This window comes from Solea senegalensis, linkage group LG4 (assembly GCF_019176455.1).
Source record: "Solea senegalensis isolate Sse05_10M linkage group LG4, IFAPA_SoseM_1, whole genome shotgun sequence".
Taxonomy (NCBI): domain Eukaryota; kingdom Metazoa; phylum Chordata; class Actinopteri; order Pleuronectiformes; family Soleidae; genus Solea; species Solea senegalensis.
The window spans coordinates 10,198,089-10,221,657 of NC_058024.1; the positions used below are offsets into that span (position 1 = coordinate 10,198,089).

Consider the following 23,569-nt stretch of genomic DNA (forward strand, 5'->3'; position numbering starts at 1 on the left):
ATCTTTCTTCATCTTTCCATCTTTCTTCCTTCCTGCCCTTGTATATCTCTCATATCTTGCACCATCAAACCAGGACTCATTAGTTAAAGATTCCCGTGTGTGTGAGAGAGTGTGTGTGCGTGCATGTGTGTGCGTGGCCAAATGAGCACAGAGGGACTTCATTAGTGCATTAGACATGTTGTTTATGCAACCATCCCGTTGCTCTAGACAACGCAGAGCATGAAAGATGGTTAAAAATAAACCGAGTGTACATCAAAGCACACATCAAATCTAGCTAAACGATAAATGAAAAGATTTTCAGGTAAAAATAAAAAAAATTTACTTGACGTAGGAACTGATTTCAACCCTAATGAAGGAAAAGATACATTTGGCACTCATTTACATTTAGCTGGCTTTTCTATTTTTATTTTTTAATCCTGTCAATCTTTCCTTCTGTGTATGTTTGAAATGCAACTGAAAAACTGCCCCCTTGAAGCACATTCATCCATTTTACCCAAAGTCTCACTGTCTCTGCTCCTCTCACCTTCACCCTCATCCTCAAGCACAGCTAAACAAACAGCATTCAGTGCCAGTGCTCTCCAGAGAAGAGTCTAATGGAGGGAACACACTTAGTCATCACATCATGGTCTGCGAGCACCTCCACCACGCTGTCCAAGGCTATAAACACACTCATAAAAACAATCAATTGCCTTATTTTAGTGATAAGATTATAAGCACACAAAATAGAATCACTTATTAAAAGCACTGACCCATTAAAGATACACAGTGTCTGCTCAGTTACTGAGGACGAATTCTTGATCACATGCTTGTAATTCAGTTGACCTTTTCAGTGCTTTCATCATCCGTCACTCATCACTTTTGACTATTTCCTTTTTCTCCCTCACTGTCAACATTTGAAATTGAGTGTTTTTTTCTTCAAATGTCTGATTTCCGAGCTTGTTTCTTCTTCACCAACAGCACATGTATTATTGTTCTGGGGTTTCCAACTGGAGACGGTGAGCAGCCAAAACAACTGCAGGCTCTTTGGCTCCGTACACACAATAAAACAACGCGGTAAAGCATTTGCATTCCCAGGTGATGTTCTACACACAAATGCCTCGACCACAAGTGCAGAGCAGCGCAGGAGATGTGTGCATATCACCAAATAAAGGAAGGGACTTCTGTCAAGCTAAGTGAGTGGGTGTCACTTTGACAAATGCACCGAGCTGAATCTTAGTCAACGTTGTATTGTTTCGGTGTCTCTCTGTCCCTCATAAACACACATGTGAGCACACACACAAATCATAAGCATACATTATTATTATTATTATTATTATGCATACTGTGAGTGACAAACACACAAGTGCCGCACACACACACACATGCAGACGCACAGTGAAGGCACACAAACACAGCCTGATTATACATTCATAATATTGAATGGATGACAGGTCTTGAGCAGTGTGAAGGGAAACGGGGAGAATTCTAATGAGCTTTCATTTACCCCGAGAGCTCTGTCCTGCATAGACTGGATGTACACACACACACACACGCACACAGATGAGACACACAGCAGTAAACACTCAACACAAACCTACTACATAGATAGAATAACAATTACTGTGTTTATCAGGAGTGCACCTCTAACATAATAGATAAATATTATGTATATATCAGCAGCATCACTTAAAAAGGACTGTGTGTGTGTGTGTGTGTGTGTGTTCCATAATTGTACTATAGATGTACTATAGAACATAACTGGTCAAACCTGGATGATGACAAGCAAAGCTGCAGATAAAAAACAAAAACTCTAACTTGCAGATTTGCACTTAAAGATCCAGTGCACGGCATTAAAGTAATGTTTGGTTTCTGTAGCCTTGGAATAAGCCTGTTACATGTTCTTTTGGCAAGGGTCTTGCTTTACAGAGCTTGCGATCTTGTGTTGCCATGTTTCTACCCATACGGACAAAAGAGACAGAGCTTGCATGTGAAGTTTTGGGGCAAAAGCTTCATATGCACATGAAAAAGAATGGCTTTGTCCACACACACCTGAGGCACAAACAATGAAGAAATGGAGAAGAGAGTGGAAAGGTGTGGAGAGAGTTGTGAAAGGGTGTATTTTTCTGGTACCCAAAGGCCACTGTAGCTCTCTGACATGCTTGGGAATGGAGATAGGAGTGGAGGAGTGAATCCTCCGTTTGGTGCGTCTGCAGTTTTAACATTTGATGTCACTAATTCCTACACAGAGGACCATTAACGTGCCAGACGTAAAAACTCAATCACATCACCACTTTATCTGTCCCCTGTCTGCTTTTCTGCCTTTCCAGCTGAATCAAGTCAGCGCCGCACAGCTGACCAGAACAGAACAGCCTTTCTCCAGTCAGAGCTGCCAAACAGATTGAAGGCAAGCTCTTAAAATTAGAGGTGAGGCGGCACGTGGCGTTGGGACACTGCAGTTAACGTTTTATGTCCTACGTGACTAACATAACAATCGATGAGAGAACAGCAACACACTTGCTGTAAACTGCTCAGTAATGAGCACGTTTTTAAAGAGGCACTTCAATGTCGTATTGTAAAAGGCCTCTTGCAAGAAAAAAAACCTGTGGACTGTGTTTATTACTCTTTATTCCTCATGTAAAAGCAAAGTGGCAAAGGTGCAAGCACACACTGTCAACGTGGTGATGCTGAAAAACTCTGTCTGAAAACAGAGGAGGCGTGGGAAATCATTCCTACCTTCTTCAGTTTGCCGTTGCGTGTGCCGACAAAAGCCACAGTGTTGCCACGGTAGTCGTATGCCGCTACTGAAGTCATCCCATCATCTTTGTCGAGGAAGAGGGGAATGCCCTCGATGGTACTGGTTCCCCCCAGAGGCTGGTTGAAGTCCTGGCCGCAGAAGTCGTCGTCTATCTGCAACGGCTGGAGGAAGGCAGAAAAGACAACAATCAAACCAAAGGCCCGAAAAAGTAAAACTATCACTTTGAAGTCATTTTAGTTTTTAATTTTACACCCAAAATGAGAATGAACCCATACATTGGATGGGTAATGGACAAGTTATTATTCTAAACTGTTGATAATCTAGATTGTATCTTGTAAAATCTAAACAGTAATTAATTAACCCATAAATTGGGTGCTTTTCTCCAAAAAAGAAGGTGCTCGGGATATCATTCTTAAGAGTCAAAATCTAGATTGTAATCTAAAAAGTGTCTGCTTGGTAACAGACCAAAATATAAGCGAATGAGCCAAAACCATCATTAGGTGTAAGCCTTGTAAACATCCATTGCTATATCTCAGTGGGAGTGTATAGTAAACTATAGGTGTGTCATCTGGATTTAACACTTATTTGATGAACTAAAATGTGAAGAATGCTATTCAAACACGGCCCATTCATAGTCTCGCCCCTTTTTCCCCCCTAGACAGAGACCCACCATGAAAAACTGTCACCATATTGTAGTGTTCCGACACGGTAGTGACATGGCAGTAATGCTGGTGACCGCGTGACAATATGGAGAGCATTCCTGTGTCACAAGGGGCCAATCGCCCCCGGTAATCCACTGACCCATATGATGCTCGTACCAGTCACCATACACAAATGCTGAATATAATCACTTGACTGTGAAGTAGGGTTAAAGTGCCACTGAGTGAAGGGTTTGTTAAATTAACACACTTTTGTGGTTCTGAGTTTTCAGGGTAACTTCACATTTCATTAGACATATACAGCGACAATGAAGCATCCAACTCTCTTCACAATTGTGACGCACTAATTCTAAAATAAGTAGCTGATAAATTCATTCACGTTTTATGTGAATAAACCAAATTTTTTGGGACGAGTGCGTGTGTTTTCAGGCCAAACACACAATTAGAAGACAACTTGGGTTCTGAAAAGTTGACGTATATTATTTCTGACTTGTGTAAAGTCAATGACTCTTCAAAATGTTTAAAATTGACATACATTTGGATTTGAAGGTGATAAGAAAGAAATTGCAAGATTAGCTAAGACAATAATTCGGTTTTCCAAACATACCTGGACAACGTATAAACTGCAGTATTGTTGCCGGAAATCATACCATGGCAGCATATTTCTCCAGACAACACAACAACCACACGAGCCATGCACGATCTAATTTGAATCACGAATAATATGTACAGCAGGTACGAAACATACAGATCCACAGCACCGTCCGTCTTGCCGTTTGTTTTTCCTGTGACGTAATAGTCAACAGGAAACTAATTCAATATGCACTAGCATATAGAGTCAAACATACACAGCCAGTTATTTGGGTTTCTCCTCCACTTGTCAACTGGGCAAGTTGTCCGACTGCATGTATTAGTCAGACTATGGCCTTAGCTTGATTAAACTGTGCATGTAAATGTATGAGTGCTGTGAAAAGAAGGGAAAAAAACTTTCAGTTTCTACGCACTTCTCCTGCTTAGATCACTGCCAATCAGAGATAAGGCTGATCAATACCCATGACTACTGCAGAGTCGTTTGACCTGAGAAAGAATACCGATTGTGCCCTTTCACACTGCAGCCAGATGATTGTGGGTGTTGGTGAGTTTTCGTCTAGTTTGAAGGACGGCTAAAAGAGTATTTTTGGATGCATCTTTAGCAAAACAGATTCTGACAGGGACCAAATGTGTGAGAGTGAGAGGACAGACTAGCGGTTACTGACTGACTGCTACTGTGTGGAAGTGAATAATTTCAGTGGGCGTTTACCAGAGTCAAAAGAAACAAGTGTGAGTAGGTGGACACACACACACATACACACACTTGGGGGGAGTGTGTAAATGGCAGTGTAATCCACAGTCTTATCACTACATCATCTGATTGATCCACACAGGAGAAAAGATAACATCCCCTCCCTCGCTCTCGCGATCTGCCTAAATTGCCTGCAGCTCAGCACACGTCAATAACCCGTTATGCTGCCTTTTTCTACTTTCTCACTCCATTTCTCCATCTTGTTCCACCTGCTACAGTAACTGAGCAAACATCAATATCATCTTTGTCTTTTTCTACCTCTGTCCATCCATCCCTTCACACCTAATCGCTCTGCATCACCCTCTCCATCCATCCTTCGCTCGGTCTTTCTCTTCTTTGTCCCTTATACACCGCAAGTGTAGACATTGTGCGAGTGTGTGGGACCTTTTGTGGCATTAACTCTGACCGTCAGGACCAGTAGTCCCCATGGAGACTGAAACCTGGTCCTAATGAGGCAGAACCTCCCTTCTGAGGAACGAGTTAAGTTTAGGACTAATACGGGTTAGGGTATTAACTGGTTATGTGCCAGTGAATGGAGGTCAATGCCGTGTCCTAAGAAGAATAACTGTGCAAACCTATTTGTTCGTCTCCTCCTCATCCGCTGTGTGTATGAGTGGGTCTACAAAGAGCTTTCCAGTGAAGTCATGTGGTAAAATGGAAGTGTATATGTGTGTGTGTGCGTGTGTGTGTGTGTGTGTGTTTAGTAAATTGAGAGACAGGAACACACTCGGCCATTACCTGAAACAACTTTCTTTTGTAACAGCTAATAGCCACGGGGCAATTTCTTTCCACGGAACAAAGACGACTGACAGACAACACTCACGCTGACAACCACACACGTATCGTGCTGACTTGTAAACCTTTGCACGCACGCACACACACACACCATTCACTCAAAGCATCCTAGTTATTTTCTATGTGTACACACACAAGTGGCTTCAAGCAACAGGGCAATTCCCATAGTGTTCATATGACACACAACTAGGGGCAACAAATTTAAAGCAAATAGTGTGTCATGAGAAACAAATCCATCAGTCCCCCCACGCACACACACACGCGCAAACGCACACACCTACACGCACACACAAAAACAATCCCATGACGTCAGAGCCTAAGGGAAATAAGTTAAAAGGGTTAATCCATCTTCTTTTAAAGGAGACTCACGACTGAAAATACTGTACACAGGAGCTCCATGGAGTCCATCAGGGTTACAATGTGCACACACACACACACACATATACACACACACAACCAGTAAAGGTGCGACATAATTCCTGTAGGTCTGCGGGGTTTAAACAGCACAGATCTGCAACGGAATAAAATGGTGTTTCCCTTGAGGTCGGAAAGCATTTTAATGGAAGCTACACAGAGATGTGGTTTCTGCAATTCAAGGCACAAAATGATTCCCATGTGTATCAGAGCTGACATTCAGTATGGGGAGAGAGTCTTCTCGTCTGTGGTCTCCACAGGGTTACTGGCTGGAGGCCGCATCTAACGCTCTGCACTTTCAAAGACACTGAACCCTAGTGGGGACGAAGGAGTTAATCCAACAACCTTGGCTTGACTTTGGCAGCAGAGGCTTACAAATGCAGACGAGGAGGTTTCTTGTTTTGATTTTCACAGCGTGCGTGTGGTGCACACTGAATGAATTTGTGGATTTGCAGTTCACAGGCACTTTGGCCCTTTCCACTCAAGATCCCCAATCTACTCAAGTTTTCTTTTTGAATTTGACCACTTATAATCACTTCTTTCAATGGGAAGTGGGCATTTAATAAAAATCACTGTATTATGTTTTAAACATGAGAGCTGAAACTATCGAAACTAATTATAAAAACACGTCTAAAGCATCAGAAAATTAAGGGGAAAAAAGTTTTTACAACTCACAGAGAAAAGCTAAAGGTCCAGTAGGAAGCATTTAGGATGGTTCATAAATGGAAATGAAAATACAACTCATTAGCATGTTTGTATCAGTGTAGAATGTGTAAAAACCTTTTATATGCACTCAAGATAAGGCTGCGCTTTACAGAGGCCGACATCTTACACCATTTTCTACAGCAGAGAGTTTCCTATGCAAACAAAGAACATACATAAACCCAAGTATAAACCAACTTTAAAACCTGTGTATCTATAGGAATCATGACATACTCATTGGTGACAACATCCTTTCTGGTATGCAAAGGCCACCATAGTTCCCTGATGTTGTTGGGGTGAGAAGAAGGGTCATCTGTTTATTGCAATAGGCAGTCACACCACTAGATGTCACTAATTCTTACACGCTGGACCTTTAAATCATTAATTTATTGTCTCTCCCTCTCTCTACAAGACTCTGCAATTCACTATCACATAAAATCAGGAACCAAAAAATTCAAGCAAGTAATAAATTAATCAACCAATCATTTTATCTTTATGACACACCCAGACTTAAAAGATCATAAACCCAGATGTCTACAAGAGGCTGAGAATGAATCATTATACATATGGTGTGTGTGTGTGTGTGTGTATATATATATATATATGTATATATATATATATATATATATATACATATACATACATATACATATATATATATATACATATATATATATACATATATATATATATACATATACATATATATACATATACATATATATATATATATACATATTTAAAGTACATGTGAGCTGTCAGCTGGTACTCAAGGTCATGGAAGATAACACTGAGAATATAATACACACAAAACACACCGAGTGGAACGTTTCGGTTTGGTACAGTAAGTATGTGTTTGCTTTTCCATTAGGAATAATACCAAAATAACCAGCCCCAATTGTTCCATATTTGGTACCCTTTCCTTAGGGGTACCAGAGTAAAATGGTACAGTACAGTCAGGGTGGAGGTAGACCGGCTCCACCCACAACAGCTGATTGGGCAACAAAAAACTAATTCTCACACAAAACCTGACATCTTGCTGAGACAAACGGCCACAAACCGAGCAGAACAAAAGAGCTGCTGGACGTCCTCCATTGTTGTCTGACGTTTGCTACGTGGCCAACGGGCACTACCCACATTCCACCTTACAAGTTAAGGTCTCTTTCGAAACACAAGCCTGACCCAGGGCTTTAGCATTCCAAACTGTACCATACGATACCAAACCACACTGTGCCATGATGGAAACATGATAATACAGTATAGAACCTCACTGTGGTCCCTTTAAACAGCTCAAGATCACATGCTCTGTAGTGTCCTGCCTGAGCCACTTCATCCACTTCACACTGCCAAAATGATGAAATATACTATACATGGAGTCAGGAAAATATGTCCGGGCACACATTACATCAACCTGAAGTGCAAGTCGTCAATAGTCACCTCCATTCAGTGAAGTTTATAACAACAGCAGAATACAACAGAAGCTTATATAGGAGAACATACATGGTGTTGTTGACTGAATAAACTTCTGTGAATTATGGCTATTAAGGCCACAGGAAAACATGCACCGCAAACACAAAAACACATTCATTTAGTGAGCGTTTAACAGCCTGGAAAACATGTTGCAATAAGAAGTGCTATGTTTCTGGATGAGAACACATTTACACAGAGAAAATACAAAATATTTTCATTATGGGGGAAAACAGGAAAGGAGTGGAGAGCACAGAAAAGACAGGGAGGAATGGTGGCTGGTGTAAATGCTGACAGCACGCTTTCAAGACAAGCCCGCAATTCATCAGCGTGTGTGCTCATGTGTGTTAGAGCACGCGTGAGTGTGCGTGTGTGTGTCAGAGAAAGAACAAATAACAAGGCCGTTCTCACAACACCAGTCATCAGCTTCTTTAAAAGCTTTTTGTTTTCAAATCAGAATCACAATTTAAAATGAGGCAATTAGTAAATCGCAAAGCCATTTATTTTTTTCCTGTTTTCTACTGTTGTTTTATGTAAATTCATAACATGTAAACATTTCCACATTGGAAACAATTGATATCTTTAACTTCTGGTGTCATGCTTCATCATGCTTTAAATCTATCACACGATGAATATTCAACCAAAGTTTGACTGAAGATATTACATTTCAAGTTGATTCACAATATCAATTAGCAATTAGATATTAGATATTACATATTAGACGCTTTATCACACAAAAAGGCACATACTTCATTCCTTACTACAGATTTCACAACATGTTTTGTGGTTTACTTTTACTGGGAACACATTGCATGTGCACAAAAGAGCCTATTTCTATTTGAGTCAGTGTGTGCATGCATGTTTGAAGGGGGCAGGGGAGAAGTGAAAGTGATGTGGACGGTGAGAAATAAATAAAATAAAATAACAACAACCACAGACGCTGGTCCTCTGTCGCTTTCTCTCACACACAAAAACAAATACACACACACGCACACACACGCACACGCACACACACACACACAGAGCTAAGGTTGTGTTGGCAGATGCTGGTGATTTAAACATGACATTAGCTATGCATGCATGTTCCTGGATGTCAGTGGAGTTAGGGGAAGCTAGGAGAGGGCAGCTCATAAATTACCAAGAGATCTCAGCAGAGGCCTTCATGCTGAGTTTTGTTCAGGTGAACACAAGCAGCAGTCGTGCAGCAGCAGTCGTGCATGTGTGCTCAGTCACTGAAGTCATGGTGAGTTTGACAGCCAATTTTTCAGTGACCTACTCCAATAAATCAGGACTTGACAATGAGTTTTGCAGTTGAAAGTCAAGATTATTTGATCAACACCAATGGCCTACTTTCATTTCCTTTAAAAGCAAAAGGAGACGTTTAAAAGCCAATTAACTAAGACCAAATATTAACCCCCATTAAGACATTTATTACAGAGAAGGTTAAAAACGTGCAGGAAATAGACAGAAACCAGAAGAAATACACATACAGAAACACACCGTTTTAAAATAGCCTCTTTTAACAAAAGACTCACATCCAATGAATTCTACTCCAGTATATAAGTAACACACTGAGACACTTGAGTCAAGCAACAACCACTACTGTCCTTGCCCCACTATACAAGCACTATGCACCCTCTTGTTAGTGTTACACCAGAGGTCTCAAACTCACGGCCCTCTGGCCAGACGTGGCCCTCGCGTGGATTTAATTTGGCCGGCCACATGATATCAATTTATAATGACTTCTGTATGTTAATTAAAATTAAAAACATTGGTTTTTAATTTGAAATTCTGTGAAATATCATCACTAATATTGTTATTGTGCTATAATAACACTCGCTTTTTTTCACTTGACTGGCCCCCAACAGACCAGACTGAATGCCCAGTGGCCCCCCAGGTCATTTGAGTTTGAGAGCCCTGTATTAGGCAATCACCAGTTGTCGAGCCCCATTCTAAGTCTTCCTACCATCCATTAACTTAAAAATATAAAATTCTTGAAGCATAAAATCTGTCATCTTGTCAGTCCAAAACATGTACTAACCGGGATTTCTGTTTATTGACATCTTCCATATACAATATATACGCAGTAGTAGCTTGACTCCCACTCACACTATCTGGACGTGCTAGTGTGTTATGAGAAATTTAATTTATTACAATTTCAGTCAGGCTAACATGTTTGGATGTATTATAAAAGTTCAGTTTTAGTAGTTTTTTAGTTTTAGTCGAACCAACACAAAAACTCCCCTTTTTTTCCAATGTCGTGACTCACCACCACACTGGCTCACTGGAGTGTGTTTAACTGATTTTGTTTCAAAGGGAGCAAAAAGGATGACGCCTTATTTTCAACCGTTCAATTATCGGGCCAAAAGAGTTGATGCAAATCTCAGAAAACAACCTAGCAGATGTCTACTTGTTGCAACAAGGAATCTTTTTCCCCCCAAACTGTTTTCTTGAATTGACTACTTGATCCTCACTCATTATTCATTTTGAAAAAGAGGTCACACAAATCCATGTGTTTGCATGATAGACATTTCTATGTTGAACTTACTCCAGACAGACAGTGAAAACCTCGAGGAGTTGGCACTCATTCTGAGAACTGCGTCCAAAAGCTGTCATTGCATGTTTTTGCTGCAGTTTGATTGAATGGGAGAGAGAACCAGTACATACTGTATGTACTGTATGACATACAGTACGTGAAGAGGGGGAAACGAATACAAAGTGGCAGTCACTTTGTGTTCGTTTCAGTCCTGTGATTATCAGTTCAAAAACAAACATCAGCTGTGACAAGCAGAAGAACCACACACTTCCTCTTTCCATCAACAACTCCCTTTAACCAGTTACTTAACCATCAGCTGTTCTGATGTACAGTAGCTGCTCAGTGACCAGCTGTGGCAGAGCGAGTCAGCAGTTTTAAAGGGTTTCAACAAAAGATATCTACAAAAAGAGAGTGAATAAGTACAGACATGGACAAATTTGGTGGTACCCTTTCACCAAAAACAAGAACTCATCACTGTATCTGAAATAACTTTATTCTGAGAGAAATAATTGACCTTGTATCACTGTTCGTTCCATGTTTAACACTAATCATGATCATTTGCTTTTTATTTTTGATTCAGCTTAACATCTTGAAGCTCCAGTGTAACGTCTGTCAACAAAACACTGCTTGTGTCGCAGACCGACCACAGAACCTGCAGAGCATTGTGAACGGACGACTCTCAGTCCACGTTCCAACCTTTCTCTTTCTTACTTGTTTCAGTATCTAACATGTGTCAGAGAACCAGGGTTATTTCCTTTACCAAAAGTCATCGTTCAACATTTGCTGCTGGCTCACTTCACTATGCTTCCGCTTTCCCTCCACCAGATGTAAAATGCGTCACTCTGTGTCACCACAGACCTCAGAACTCATATGACAACGATCTAAATGTAAAGCACATTTATTTACACCAAAAAGCTGCACAGTATAGCTTTAAATAATAATAACAAACATAAACTACATGGACAAAAATGATATTAACCTTAACTTACGACTACTAACATGCACAAGACTAGCACACCACCACTGCCCCATGTTTTTTGATGATGCCCAACAATGATGTATGCAACACGCGACCCACACACACGGTGCAGATCAATACATAATTACACTGACAATTAGTATCATTAGAGTGGTGCTCGAGATGGGAATTTGCTGAGCTAAACACTCCTCAGAGAGAAAGAGAAAAGGTCAGGCAAAGAAAGAGCGAGAGAATTAAGCAGCTAATGCACGGTCTACATGGGGTGTTCTCCAAAAGGTTTTCTATTGTTCTTAAATAATGGGATGAGAGCAAATCATGTGCTCGGAATGGACATGATATTGTTCGCTCACATATAAGCATAAGCTCTCTCTTCCTCTCAGACACGGGCAATGTAACAGAGCTCTATTAACTTCTATTTTTACAAACTATAACAAAATCCTAATCTTACATCAAATTAAATAACACGACCCACTGGTAAAAGAAAAAACATTTAAGACAAGTCATCAAATTGGTGTCTCCTAGCTCAATTCATTTAGACTGTCAATTATCTGCACTCATTAACTCTGGCTCAGTTAATCAGGTCTACAGTAATTACTTAAACACATTTGCTGGCACATCCTTTTAGATTAGGTCCACAGAACTAGCAATGTGTTTTACAAAGACCACAAGTGAGTTCAATTCATTAGATGATATTCATAAGGATTGATTTAATAAGGTTAGGAGCCTCCAAACAGTTTCCACCTTGTGTCTCCTTTAACAACTGAAAAAATCTGCTCGGCTTTCTCAAGATGGGCTCATTACACGCTGAGAAGTTGTGAAACACTAAAACAGCAATGATGCCTTCTGTTCCGTTAACATAATATTTCTGACTAATTTCCGAGCATCTATAACGAGCAAAGCAGAAACATGTCTGTAACCGTTTCTTAAGAAAATCATTACATATTCTTGTATTGATTTCAGGTTCAAATCACACCTTTGACACTGCTGGCTACACAACAGCTGGCCTATGCACCGTCAGATGATGAATGCTCACTTTTGCTTTTGACTGATTCCCTGATTGATTGGCTTGTGACAAAAGTTCAAAACCTCTTCATCAATCTGATTATAAGAAAAGCAGCTTGGCATTTTGAAAAGTCTTGGGGTCAAATAAAGACTCCCATGAAGAGACGATGTCATTTCCAATGAGGACAATCAATGCTGCCATCAAGTTTTCCTATAGTTTTCTTTCTTTCCCCTGATATCTTTGATATTTAGATGAGCTCTGGAACTAAAACTTTCAACCAGATGTTATAATCAGCAGCTGTTGTGAAAACAGATTCCTGCAGCGTTTTCTATCATTTCCATAGAGAAAGGTATGTCGTTAAAATTGACGGTCATGAAAACACAATTTATTTCTTTGCTTGTTTGTGTGGTATTTATGTTGCCCTGTAATTCAGTCAATCGTTCATCTTTGGGCAGTTTAAGAGGAAGTCATTCATTTTCTACTGCTTTATCCTCCATGTGAGGGTGAAAGGCGAGGTACACCATGGACATGTCACCAGTCCGTCGCAGGACCAACATACAGAGACAAATCGACTACAATCTACACGTGGTAAGGACCACCTTCTTGCTGTGAGGCAACAATGCCAGCCACTGTCCCACCATACACCCATGGCATCTTTTGTTACCTTTATTTGGTTTACATTGTAAATGAACCAGGCTGCATACGTAGGCGACGGTGGTCGATTTAGTGTGATTAAGTGTTTCAATCAACGCAACACCAAAGCTGCTGAGCAGCTGCTGAGTCGTCCCCCTAAAGAGGTTAATGTTGTTATCATCGCCAGAAAACTGTTGGACATCTCCAATTAATGTAGCGCATTAAGTGAGTAAGAAAGTATACTGAGCAAAGTGACTCCTGACCGAAACCTTAAACTAAAATACATTCTTTTAAATGCAGGGATTCATTTTGTTTGACAACGCAACACAACACAACAACACAGGAGTTCTGCTGTGTTTCTCCATCTGCACACAGAGGGAGAGAGTTGACATGACAGAGAGGCTCTGTGCAGAAGAGGACAGTGTGGTGACCAGGTGACGGACACCGATATTATTTGTGCAGCAGCCGGCGTTCAATCATCCTCTCCTCTCCTCCCTCTAATTCTATCCCCCCTTTTCCGTCAGTTGCTGTTCTTGGCAGTGGCAGCAAAAAGATTTCTGAGGCCATCACTCTTCCTCGCGCCCTCCTCTTTTTCACTATCTGTGAATCAGGGCCTCTCCTCTGAGGAGACTCTGGCTGAACACGGCTTGCAGTTCTCCCCTCGGCTGTTTTTCCATTCTCTCTCCCTCTTCCTAGGCCTCAACGCACCATTTTATCAAATCAGAATTCGAACCATCATCACTCACGACCCAACAGTGACGTCACATCTAAGTCAAAGTAAGCCAGCTATTACTATTACGAGCATTAAACACAATACCACAAAGTGATAATGACAAATTGACGTTCTTTTTCCTTGTTTCCTGTTTTAATTCCACAAATAAAGATTCAGTTAGTGCAGTCAATCCAGAACGCTTTAGCCTTTGATTGAGATTAACTTGATAAACCAGGCATAAGATGACATTTCCATTAATTTGTCAAACAAACCTCATCAAAATGTCTACTTTACCTATTGAAATTTATGTTAGGTGTGACACAACTGGCAGCAAAAATAGTCAGAAAAGTCAAATTTACTCTTCTTGCATTCTTTATATCTACAATTATTCAATTGGGTCAGATCATTTGCCATTCTAATCGTATAGAGAAGGTGGGAAACAATGAGTTGATGAGTCTTAAGATCCCTACAGTGTTCAGGTGTTTCCGGTGACTAATGCATGAATATTGCAGAGGCCTAAACAAACAAGGCTTGATTACCTCCAAATAAATAAAAATTACAGTTTTCATGAACATGTTATCAAAAGGCAATCAAGTCTACAGCATTTGTGCTTTGTTTTCTTCATCCTTTTACCCTTAAAGCATGCTTCTTGGCTTGCTGCGTTATTTTCACGCTCACTTCATCTCTTTCATCCGATAAACACCATCCTTCATACTGCCTTACTTTCTCCTGTAGCTTCCTTGTTCTCTCATTTTTATACCCACCCACATTCCCTCTCACTCTTTTAACTTGTTAAACCTTTGTTTTGCTGCGCTACATTCCTCTCTCTTGTTCTCTCCCTATTTTTCACAACATTCCTCACTTTGTCTCTCTCTTTTTTTTCTGTATTCTTCTCCCTCTCGGTCCACCTTAACTAAGCAACCGTGTCTCTCCATCTCCCTCCCTCCCTCTGTGTGTGGAGATAGTTTGTATTGATCCACTCTCAAACCATAGAGAAGGTCATGGGCTCATTAATAAAGCTCAGGGACACAAAAAAAGAGACACACAAACAATAACACGGTCGCAAATACAATTCACAGCAGACAAAAATAGGCAGGTAACAGTTCTGCAGTGAGGCCTGGTGTTTTGTCTACGTTTAAAAACATGGGATAACGGTATGACTTGTGATAAATACACAAATATTCAAAGTATATGCTGGTTATCTAATGCAGACGTTTTGGAATTTATTTCCATTCCGAGTAAGGGCTTTTATGGAACAACCTGAACATCTTGGTGCCAACTTCAAAACAACAAAAACATCCCATACTTCCTGAAGTGCTCAAATAATTAGATTACTGGTTACATATGTTTAAATTCAACTGCAAATGTCCAATCTAGGGCTGAGAACACGACCCTCGCCACAATCACACACAACGTCACGTCATATTCGGTATTAGTGTAACACCGAGCTGTGGTGCAACTTTGAAAATAGCTCAACTATAACGGCTCTATTCTGAGCAGTCGTCTTCTTGTTTCTTTGACCACCAAGTACTTAGAGTAAGCTGGTAATGTCTTATGAATAAGAGATTTAATTAGAATGAGTAAAATGAGTTAGGGTGCCGTACTAAACAATAAACAATCATCAACATTTATGGTCAGTTCTTGGCCAAACAAAACTATCAAGGAGGACTAATCTACATGTATTCCAGTACATGCAGTATTTGCATATCTTTTTGATATTTACTGTATATTGCACGTGTTGATAACACAGTGACAGTAAATTGTCAGTACTGCGTGTGTGGCCCTTGTGTCTCCACCTTATAATATCGCCAAACATTTGCATTTACAACAGTGCAGCCACTGTCTCTCTGTGGCCATGAACATCCTAATGATGGCCAGAGGCGAGAAATTATGATCAGCACAAATATGAACTTCACACTGGGAGCTAACAGAGCGCACGGTCATCCATCATTGCTATGTGGCTAACAGCTGTCTGGGACTCGCAGCCTCCCTCTACCCTGCCCTCTCCCCCACTCTGTGGCAGGGTCAACCTAAATGTATTCACCCTTACTCCCACATCACAAGGCTTTTCCCACGATGCTCAGTCAAATGTAGTTGAGGTAGGCATTAATGAATTTGTAGCCTAGAGGTTGGAGAAAAAGGCCATTTGAATTCCTGGAGTGGCTGGGGACATTAGTGGGAGGAGGCTAGAGAGAGATATGGATCATATACCTGGATCATCTGTAGAAGTAGAGTTGGGGATATATAGTCCTTACTTGATTATGGTCGAACTATTATCTGGACTATAACTTAGGTATTATGGTATGAACTCAAAATAAAGCACAAGTTGTTTCACTCGATAATAGCATCATAGCCAGTAATAACTGTTATGGTCATGGCAAATATGATTCTCTGTATTGCCATCAGTGTGACACTGGTCAAAATGACAGGGTGAGATATTGGAAAAAGATAAGCACAAAATCAGACACAATCTAAAATCACAAAATTTCATATAAATACTTCAATAAATGCAGCCTGCAAAGGTGTAGGCGGTTTTATTTTTTACTTTATAGAAGCAGAATGTGTGTGCAGTTGGGGAATAATGTTTTTAAACATGTCATTAACACCGTGGTAGTGTAAAAGATGTTTAAAACAACTGTACTGACTGATATAAGTATCAGTATATACACAGACATGGTGCAGTGCCATCTCTGACATAAAGGCCCGTGTGTATTTCCAATTAAGGACTCTTCATTCAGCTATCATCATTTCTCTGACAGCGATTAGTGAAGGGATTTAAACAGTATTTCCCACTCTGCTTGGATTGTGACATTTATTACTTATTGATTTTATCATTCGTAAGAATGGGAGGTCAATGCAGTGCCCTCCTTACTGGCATGAAATGCAGGTTTATATCTTAAAAGCTTTGTTGTTGCTATTCTGCAGCCTTTCTATATTTCTCTACACTTGCTCATACTGGAAAAAAAATGTGGGGTCAGATTTAAGGTCAGTTTGGAGGTTACTCGGACCAGTGACTGGGGTTAAGGTCAGAGATGAGCAGCTGACATGAGGTCAGTGCTTAAGGACAAACGTGGCAGACGTCATTAACCTGAGGCCGACCCCTCCCAGCCTCACTGCTGTCGTGGGGTCAGCTAATCACCTCATCTCTGTAGCAACTACATCGTCACTGATGACAGCGTACATGGGACAGCACTTCTGAGTGGTGGTAAGAAATGCCAGCAAAAGTTAACCTAATCAGTATCCATGGCAGTGGGACTGAATGAGATAAATAAATGAATAATGGGTGCAAGAATGATTGGCATATTGGTGAATGTGAAGGATGTGGCACAAACTGGTAACTGTGCTCTCCTCTGGTACTTTTCTTTTGCCTTTTATTCCATAAACTGACATAACCAGGTGCAGATTCAGCCTGTTTCTTCCCAGGAATGTCCTTATTTGCTAAATCTCATCATGCTTGATGTCAATAGTGAGAGTATGTCAAAATTCATCATAGAATAATTCACAAATATGGTTGTGAGATTCTTGTAGCCATTGATGTGCAAAGACCTTCCGATGCGATATAAAGCAGGAAGTCAAGTCTTATCAAAAGCCAACACACTCCACTCCACTTTTAACACGCGCTACAATTGTTTAGTCTCCTTTGAGGTCAGCGATTACAACACTACTACTGCAATGTATCACGACAGAAATCATTTGCTCCACCAGATAATTGTGGAGGAGTTGAGCACAATGCAACAACAGTCTCAATGTGACATGTAGTAAGAAAGAATGTCGCACTGCACTTTCTTTGTCCTACTAACCTGTGATAACACACTATAGCTCCTGTTGCACCAGGGCAAAGGTCTAATTGAAATAAATGAGATAGCTTGTTTTTTGCCTCAGGGCTATTGTCTGTGTAACGGGTCCAATGGAAAAAAAAAAGGGCCCCAGAAAGAATGAAGACAAGCACAAAATTGGAAAGAGACTACATCTACAGATGATGACCAAGAGAGAGAGAGAAGAAAAGGAGGCGAGAGTAGACTAGGCCAGGTCATTCACATCACGTGCGCTACCATACAAAACACACCTGTGCGCCCAAGCTAATAAAAGACTTACACAGAAAAAGCGTGCTGTTTTAACAAAGCATCCCAGTCCATTAGACTCAGCAAAGGGTGAATGGTTTCTGTGTGTGTGTGCGCAGTGAAGACATCTGCCAGTAAAAATGGTGTGCACTGACATTTAAAGAAAACACTTTAAAACTGGTCTTTTAATTAAGCTATCTTAAGAGAAGAGTAAGATGGAGGCAACGGATGGGTGGTTTTAAAGAGCACACAGAATGGAGAATGGGTGTGCAGAGACAGGTGGTCAGCTAAAAGTGAGGCGCACTTAACACTAATAGATGAAACAAAAATATACCCCAGCGAGATTCGTCGAGATGCGGCCTAAAGAGAGTGGGTGAGCAGAGGAAGGCAGACGAATAAAGAATGAAGGTCAGAGAAAATAAAGACTGTCGGCCGTGTTAAATATAGAGACTCTGTGTGGGAAGTGCTTTCAAATCTGCATGTATGTGTGTGTCTGCGCGAGTAAATTCCTCTGTAATGCATGCAGGGCCACGCATAGTTAATCATTAGTGAAAACTAACTCTACAGCTCGTGCGTTTCCTCGGGATCTCACAGGTTTTGTAAATGTGTGCATGTGAGTGACATCGCACAAATCCAGGAGACCGGGCTAATGATGTCCTCTGTCTGACTAAATCAAAGCACCACAAAGCTGTAAGGATAAAGAGGATGTGTAGTTAGAAAGGCGAAAGAAGACAGCGGGAGGAATGGAAAAGGAGGGCTTCCCACATTTTGTATTTGTTAATCACTGCAGGTGTGTAGCAGGGGTCCGTGTGAATGGATGTAGCATGGGTAGGGTCCGTGTTCAATTAGCAGGTGTGCAGTGAAAACAAAAGTCGAGTGGAGAAATGGGACAATTTCAGGGACACACACTTAATCCCGTCAATGCTCGTCTTAAATAATGTTCTACTAGATGTGTGTATAAGTTTATTAGTCACAGTGACATCAGTCCAACTGCTACCCACTGCAACAGTTGGCTCGGGAGCTAGCCATTTAGCCTGTGAGCATCCACAAGTGAGAGAACGAGCTGTTAATTTAAACTTGGCTTGTCACAGTCACAGTGAGTCAATCCTCATGTTTAACAGAAATGTTGACTGACATGACTACTTCCTGCCTGACATTAGTCTGGTGTTGAGCATCCGTGACTCTGCTTTGACCACGACAGTGTGAGTGACAGCTTATTTTAGAAGATGTGATGTGAAATATGACCTTATAGTGTCTATAGTGAATACAATTCAATACAATTCTCCTCATGGTCTCGTTTTTACATTCAAATTTTGTATATTTTAGCTTTGTTTAAGTCTGTAACAAAGTAGAGGCTTTCACTGATTAAATGAAGCAATTCACTCTTAAGACAAAGAAGAAGAAAACAGAAAGCACAGATAAAGGTTTACACTTACCGAGTTGATGCAGGCAAGCTCCTTGTTGAGCAGCCAGGGTAAGGAAAGTTTGCCATCTCCCTTGTAGCAGGACTGAATCCTTTCTTTAATCTTCTCTTTTATCCTCCTCAGGGTGAAGAGGCACAAAGCTGACTCTTTGGGTGGTTTGGCCCGATTCTTCTGACCCTGAGAGAAGACTGTGAAGAGGATGTCTTCGTTCTCAGAGATCCCCAGAGAGTTTGCCAGCTGCCGACCTGGCCGAGCCAGGAAGGCGTCCTGCACCAGGCGGTACTCAACTCCATCTTTCGTGCAACCAATGGGGAACTCAACGTAGGAGTAAAATTTAGGGTCATCAACGCAGAGGCGGACAATCTTGGAGGTGAAGAACTGCTCTCCGCTGGCATCCGGGGAAGTCAGTTGGGTATCCAGCTGCATCGTCAGATAATAGACAAACTGTTCACTGCTGAAGCTGTACACATAGTAGATGTCAAACGCAGGGAACTTGGACAGCGTGTCTGAGGGGATCTTCAGCTGAGAAGAGACAAATTCATCTTGATAGACAAAGCTGAACATGTCGGCATTTTCTTCATTCTCCATCAGCTTGCGGCTGGACAGTGTTGGAAAGTATTCAGACTTGCCATCAATGGGGGTTCCAATAAATAGCTTGCTTGTTGGACTGTGGGGAGAGCTTATGATCACCCCAGACATGGTACCAGACTCTGCCACACTGGAGAGGTAGTGCTCCTTGCGATGGTGTGGCTCACCGAGCTTAAAAAGATCATCTAGACGAAGGAATTGACAGATGCCCTGTGAGGTGCTTCCACAGGCAATGAGGCGGTTCTGTGCGTAGTCTATAAGAAGAAGTTTATTCACATTGGGAGTTTGGGCCAAGTCGTGTGGGCAGGACTGGACACTGGGCGGGGGATAGCACTTCTCATTGTCCACAACTGGGCCAGTCATGTGGTTGCGCAGTTTGGTCAGGTTGCTTGACAGTTTGAAAATCCAATTGATAGCTCCCACATAGACCTCTCCAGTTTTGTTGTGTATGGCCAGATGTGTGAGCCCCCACTCAGAAGGGGTAAATCGTTTGAAGGGCGGAGGTTGGCTGCCACATAAGGATGAGCTTGTCATAAGCAAAAGCCCCAAGAGGAGAAACAAGTTCCCCCGGCCAGCTAGGGGACACATTTCCGGGCTGTCAGGAGGCAAGGCTTAGGGGAATGGGTAGAAGAGAGGAGGAGGAGTCCCTGGTACCAAGTACCAAGTCAGGTTCACCTTTCTCTTCTGCGTTATTGTCAAGGTATAAGGGAGAATAATATGGGGGAGAGAGAGGGATAAGGGAAGGGGAACAAAACTACTGATGTGCTGCCCTTCTTTTAGACTTGCAAGCTGTCTTTGGGTACATCATCCATAGAGGTGTGAGGAGGGAGCCCTGGAAGCAAAACATAAAAAAACAAGATGAGGGTCTGAGGAACATTTCCGATACATTAGGCATCACAAATTGCAAAGAAAACTCGAGGAGCCCGGGTGAAAAATGATAACAAATTAAATCTGGGAGGCAAAAGTGTGTCAGCTTTTAATTATGAGTGAAGATAACAGGGGAGGAAAAGACCGATTATGAAAGGCCGTGTTCATATAATGGTCTTGCTGCAGTGAGTTATAGACCCATAACACTGAACTCTTTAATATTTCATAACTTTCTTCATCAGTATGTTGGCTATGAAGAAGGCATGTGTTTGAAAAAGGTGCCAGTGGACCCTGTTACATCAGCGGCAAGCAATTTATAGCTGCGTCTGCACAGACATTTTCCTGAAATGGTTTGAAAAGTATCAACACAATCCAGAAACTCCTTTTTGCAATTACACCTGCAGTTCCAGCAGCTGAATTCAAGCACCGGGCTACTGTGACAACATAGTGGGTTACCCATCATCCTCTGCTTCCAGTCAAGGAGCTATGCTCACAATTTATACTGTGTAAAATCAGGACAGATTTCACTTGTCTGAGGAGACTGCACCACCTGCAGCAGTGGCAGTAGGTTGGGGTATTGAGGTTCAATTCTCATGTGTCTGGGTGTTTGTGTCATGGGATCAGAATATTAGATGTCGTCTTATTGTTGCTGTTGTTGTTAGATGCCAACATTTCTCACAGAATTAAATGTTGTTGGACAACAGCAACCAATCAACCCATCGGAGAGGTGAATACAGCCTTACAAGAGTATTTGCTCCTTCGGGGCATTCTTCAATGACAACACAATAACAGCAAACGGGGTTTCTGGGGTGCATGCTGCTACTTGACAGGCCAATCATGTTCGGGTAATATTGAGACATTAGTTCTCCTGTAAATGACGATTATAAAACAACACGATGCATCTCTCCCTGGGACGTGCACGCTTCAATTTCACCTTGACAATCAAAGTGCCAACGCAAAGGGTGTTTTATGACCACACCATATCAGAAAAGCTGAGAAGCAGAGGTACAGAGGCATGCATGTGATAGACTGTGAGAACTGGACTAGAGGGGAAATGCACTGAGAAAATTAAAACCTCCAGTAAGAGGAGTCATTGAATTTTTCATAAATTTGAGTCCCTGCTGCAACAAAATAGGAGAGAAGAGGAATAGCAGTGGTGACATTCATGAAATAGCAAACCACAGCTCAGCTGTGACAAAGCTGGCCAGGTTCAGGGAGAGGTTGTGTCAACCAATTTCCACAAATGAAAACCTGGGAGTGTGCTGGAGAGTGAGGAAAACAAGATGAGGGAGAAAGACAGAGTCGGAAAAACAGGTGAAAGAAGGACAGTGAAGCAGACACTGCATGGACAGAAAGACATACTGAGGAAACCAGAAAGTGACTGAGGCGCAGCAGGAGCCAAACAAAATGCAGCATTTCTGCTGCATTTTAATCAGGACCATACCTGCGCTTAAATCAAACACCAGGGGAGCACCGTGGATCTAGACAGCTCGGCAGAGTCACTGCAGACAGAAGGGACTGAGTTGCATCAGATATAAAGACACCATCTACCGTGAGATTAAAACGATTTGATGGTGGCCTCGATAAAGTGACTAGCCAGCCTATGAAGAAGAAAATTCCAGCTCAACGGTACAGTTGTGCAGCACATCAAGAGCAGATGTCGATTCAAAGCACAGCAATGCGTAGGAAGGCCGGCTGCTCCATTTTCTTTTGTCATTTTCAAGTGTAGGAAAAAATACAATGAGGCAGAGTGAGTGAGGGAGCAGATTCTAAATGATTGAGAAAGAAAACCTGAAAGAGTTGTTCTTGTAATTTCTCTCTTTATTAAAGTGATTCACTGCTTGACATACAAGATTATCAATGGACAACCAGCTGCTTGCTGTCTATCCCATTAATAAGACTATGACTTTAACACGCAAGCATAATGGCAACACTGAAATATAAGAATAAAATACAGGAGATAAATCGGGAGAGACAAAAGAGTCTAACTCCCTCTTTTTCAATCACTTGCTCAACTGTTGATGATAGTGAATCAATGGTTTAAAGGGAAAAAAAAAGTCAAATTCCAGGTTTAAAAGTGTTTTTGACCAGTAGGATTATATTAAATCAGCATTCGCTTCCATGTCAAATGACTAGGCCTTTCACACTGCTTTTTTTGCTGGTCTGCTATATTTTTTTGGTTCATCTAATTCCAAAATTCCCATGTATAACTGCTAATTTAAGTGTGAAAGAGGATTTACACACACTAACCCCTTTTTTTTCCAAATTTCTACCATTTCTCTCTACACCTCCTCATACCTCCAAATCCCTATTTAATTTTCTCCAGAATTAAAGTCGGATGGTGGAAGGAGCGCTGGAACAAGGTTACGAGCCATATCTCACACCATCGAGGTAAAACATGTCAATCATTTAGGGCTGGAGCGTGTCTATGGCTTTGGGAGTCGTAGCACCCTATCTCTGTACCAAGGCCTTTATCACATGAGGGAAAAGCACTAGAGAGGACGGGCTGGAAGGGGCCACATTGATTGGATTTGATATGACGACACCCTATCAACTGACAGGCCTGTACCACATCCCTATGGGCATGGAGAGTAGGAACGTGAATGAGAGACTGAAGGGAGGTAGTAAAAAAAGTATACTTGTGGATATTTGG

At 41.4% G+C, this 23,569-nt stretch overlaps 1 protein-coding gene across 2 annotated transcripts in view; it reads right to left on the minus strand.

Annotated features, from left to right (window-relative positions):
• Positions 1-23,569, minus strand: part of LOC122767829 (plexin-A1-like) — a 192,826-nt gene that overhangs the window by 138,359 nt on the left and 30,898 nt on the right. For both annotated transcript variants that reach the window (XM_044023327.1, XM_044023325.1), the window contains exons 2-3: positions 19,474-20,881; positions 2,713-2,895 (exon numbers count right to left, since the gene is read on the minus strand). In XM_044023327.1, the coding sequence (XP_043879262.1) occupies positions 2,713-2,895; positions 19,474-20,637 (1,347 nt within the window). In that variant the 5' untranslated portion in view covers positions 20,638-20,881. The remainder of the gene's footprint in view (positions 1-2,712; positions 2,896-19,473; positions 20,882-23,569) is intronic.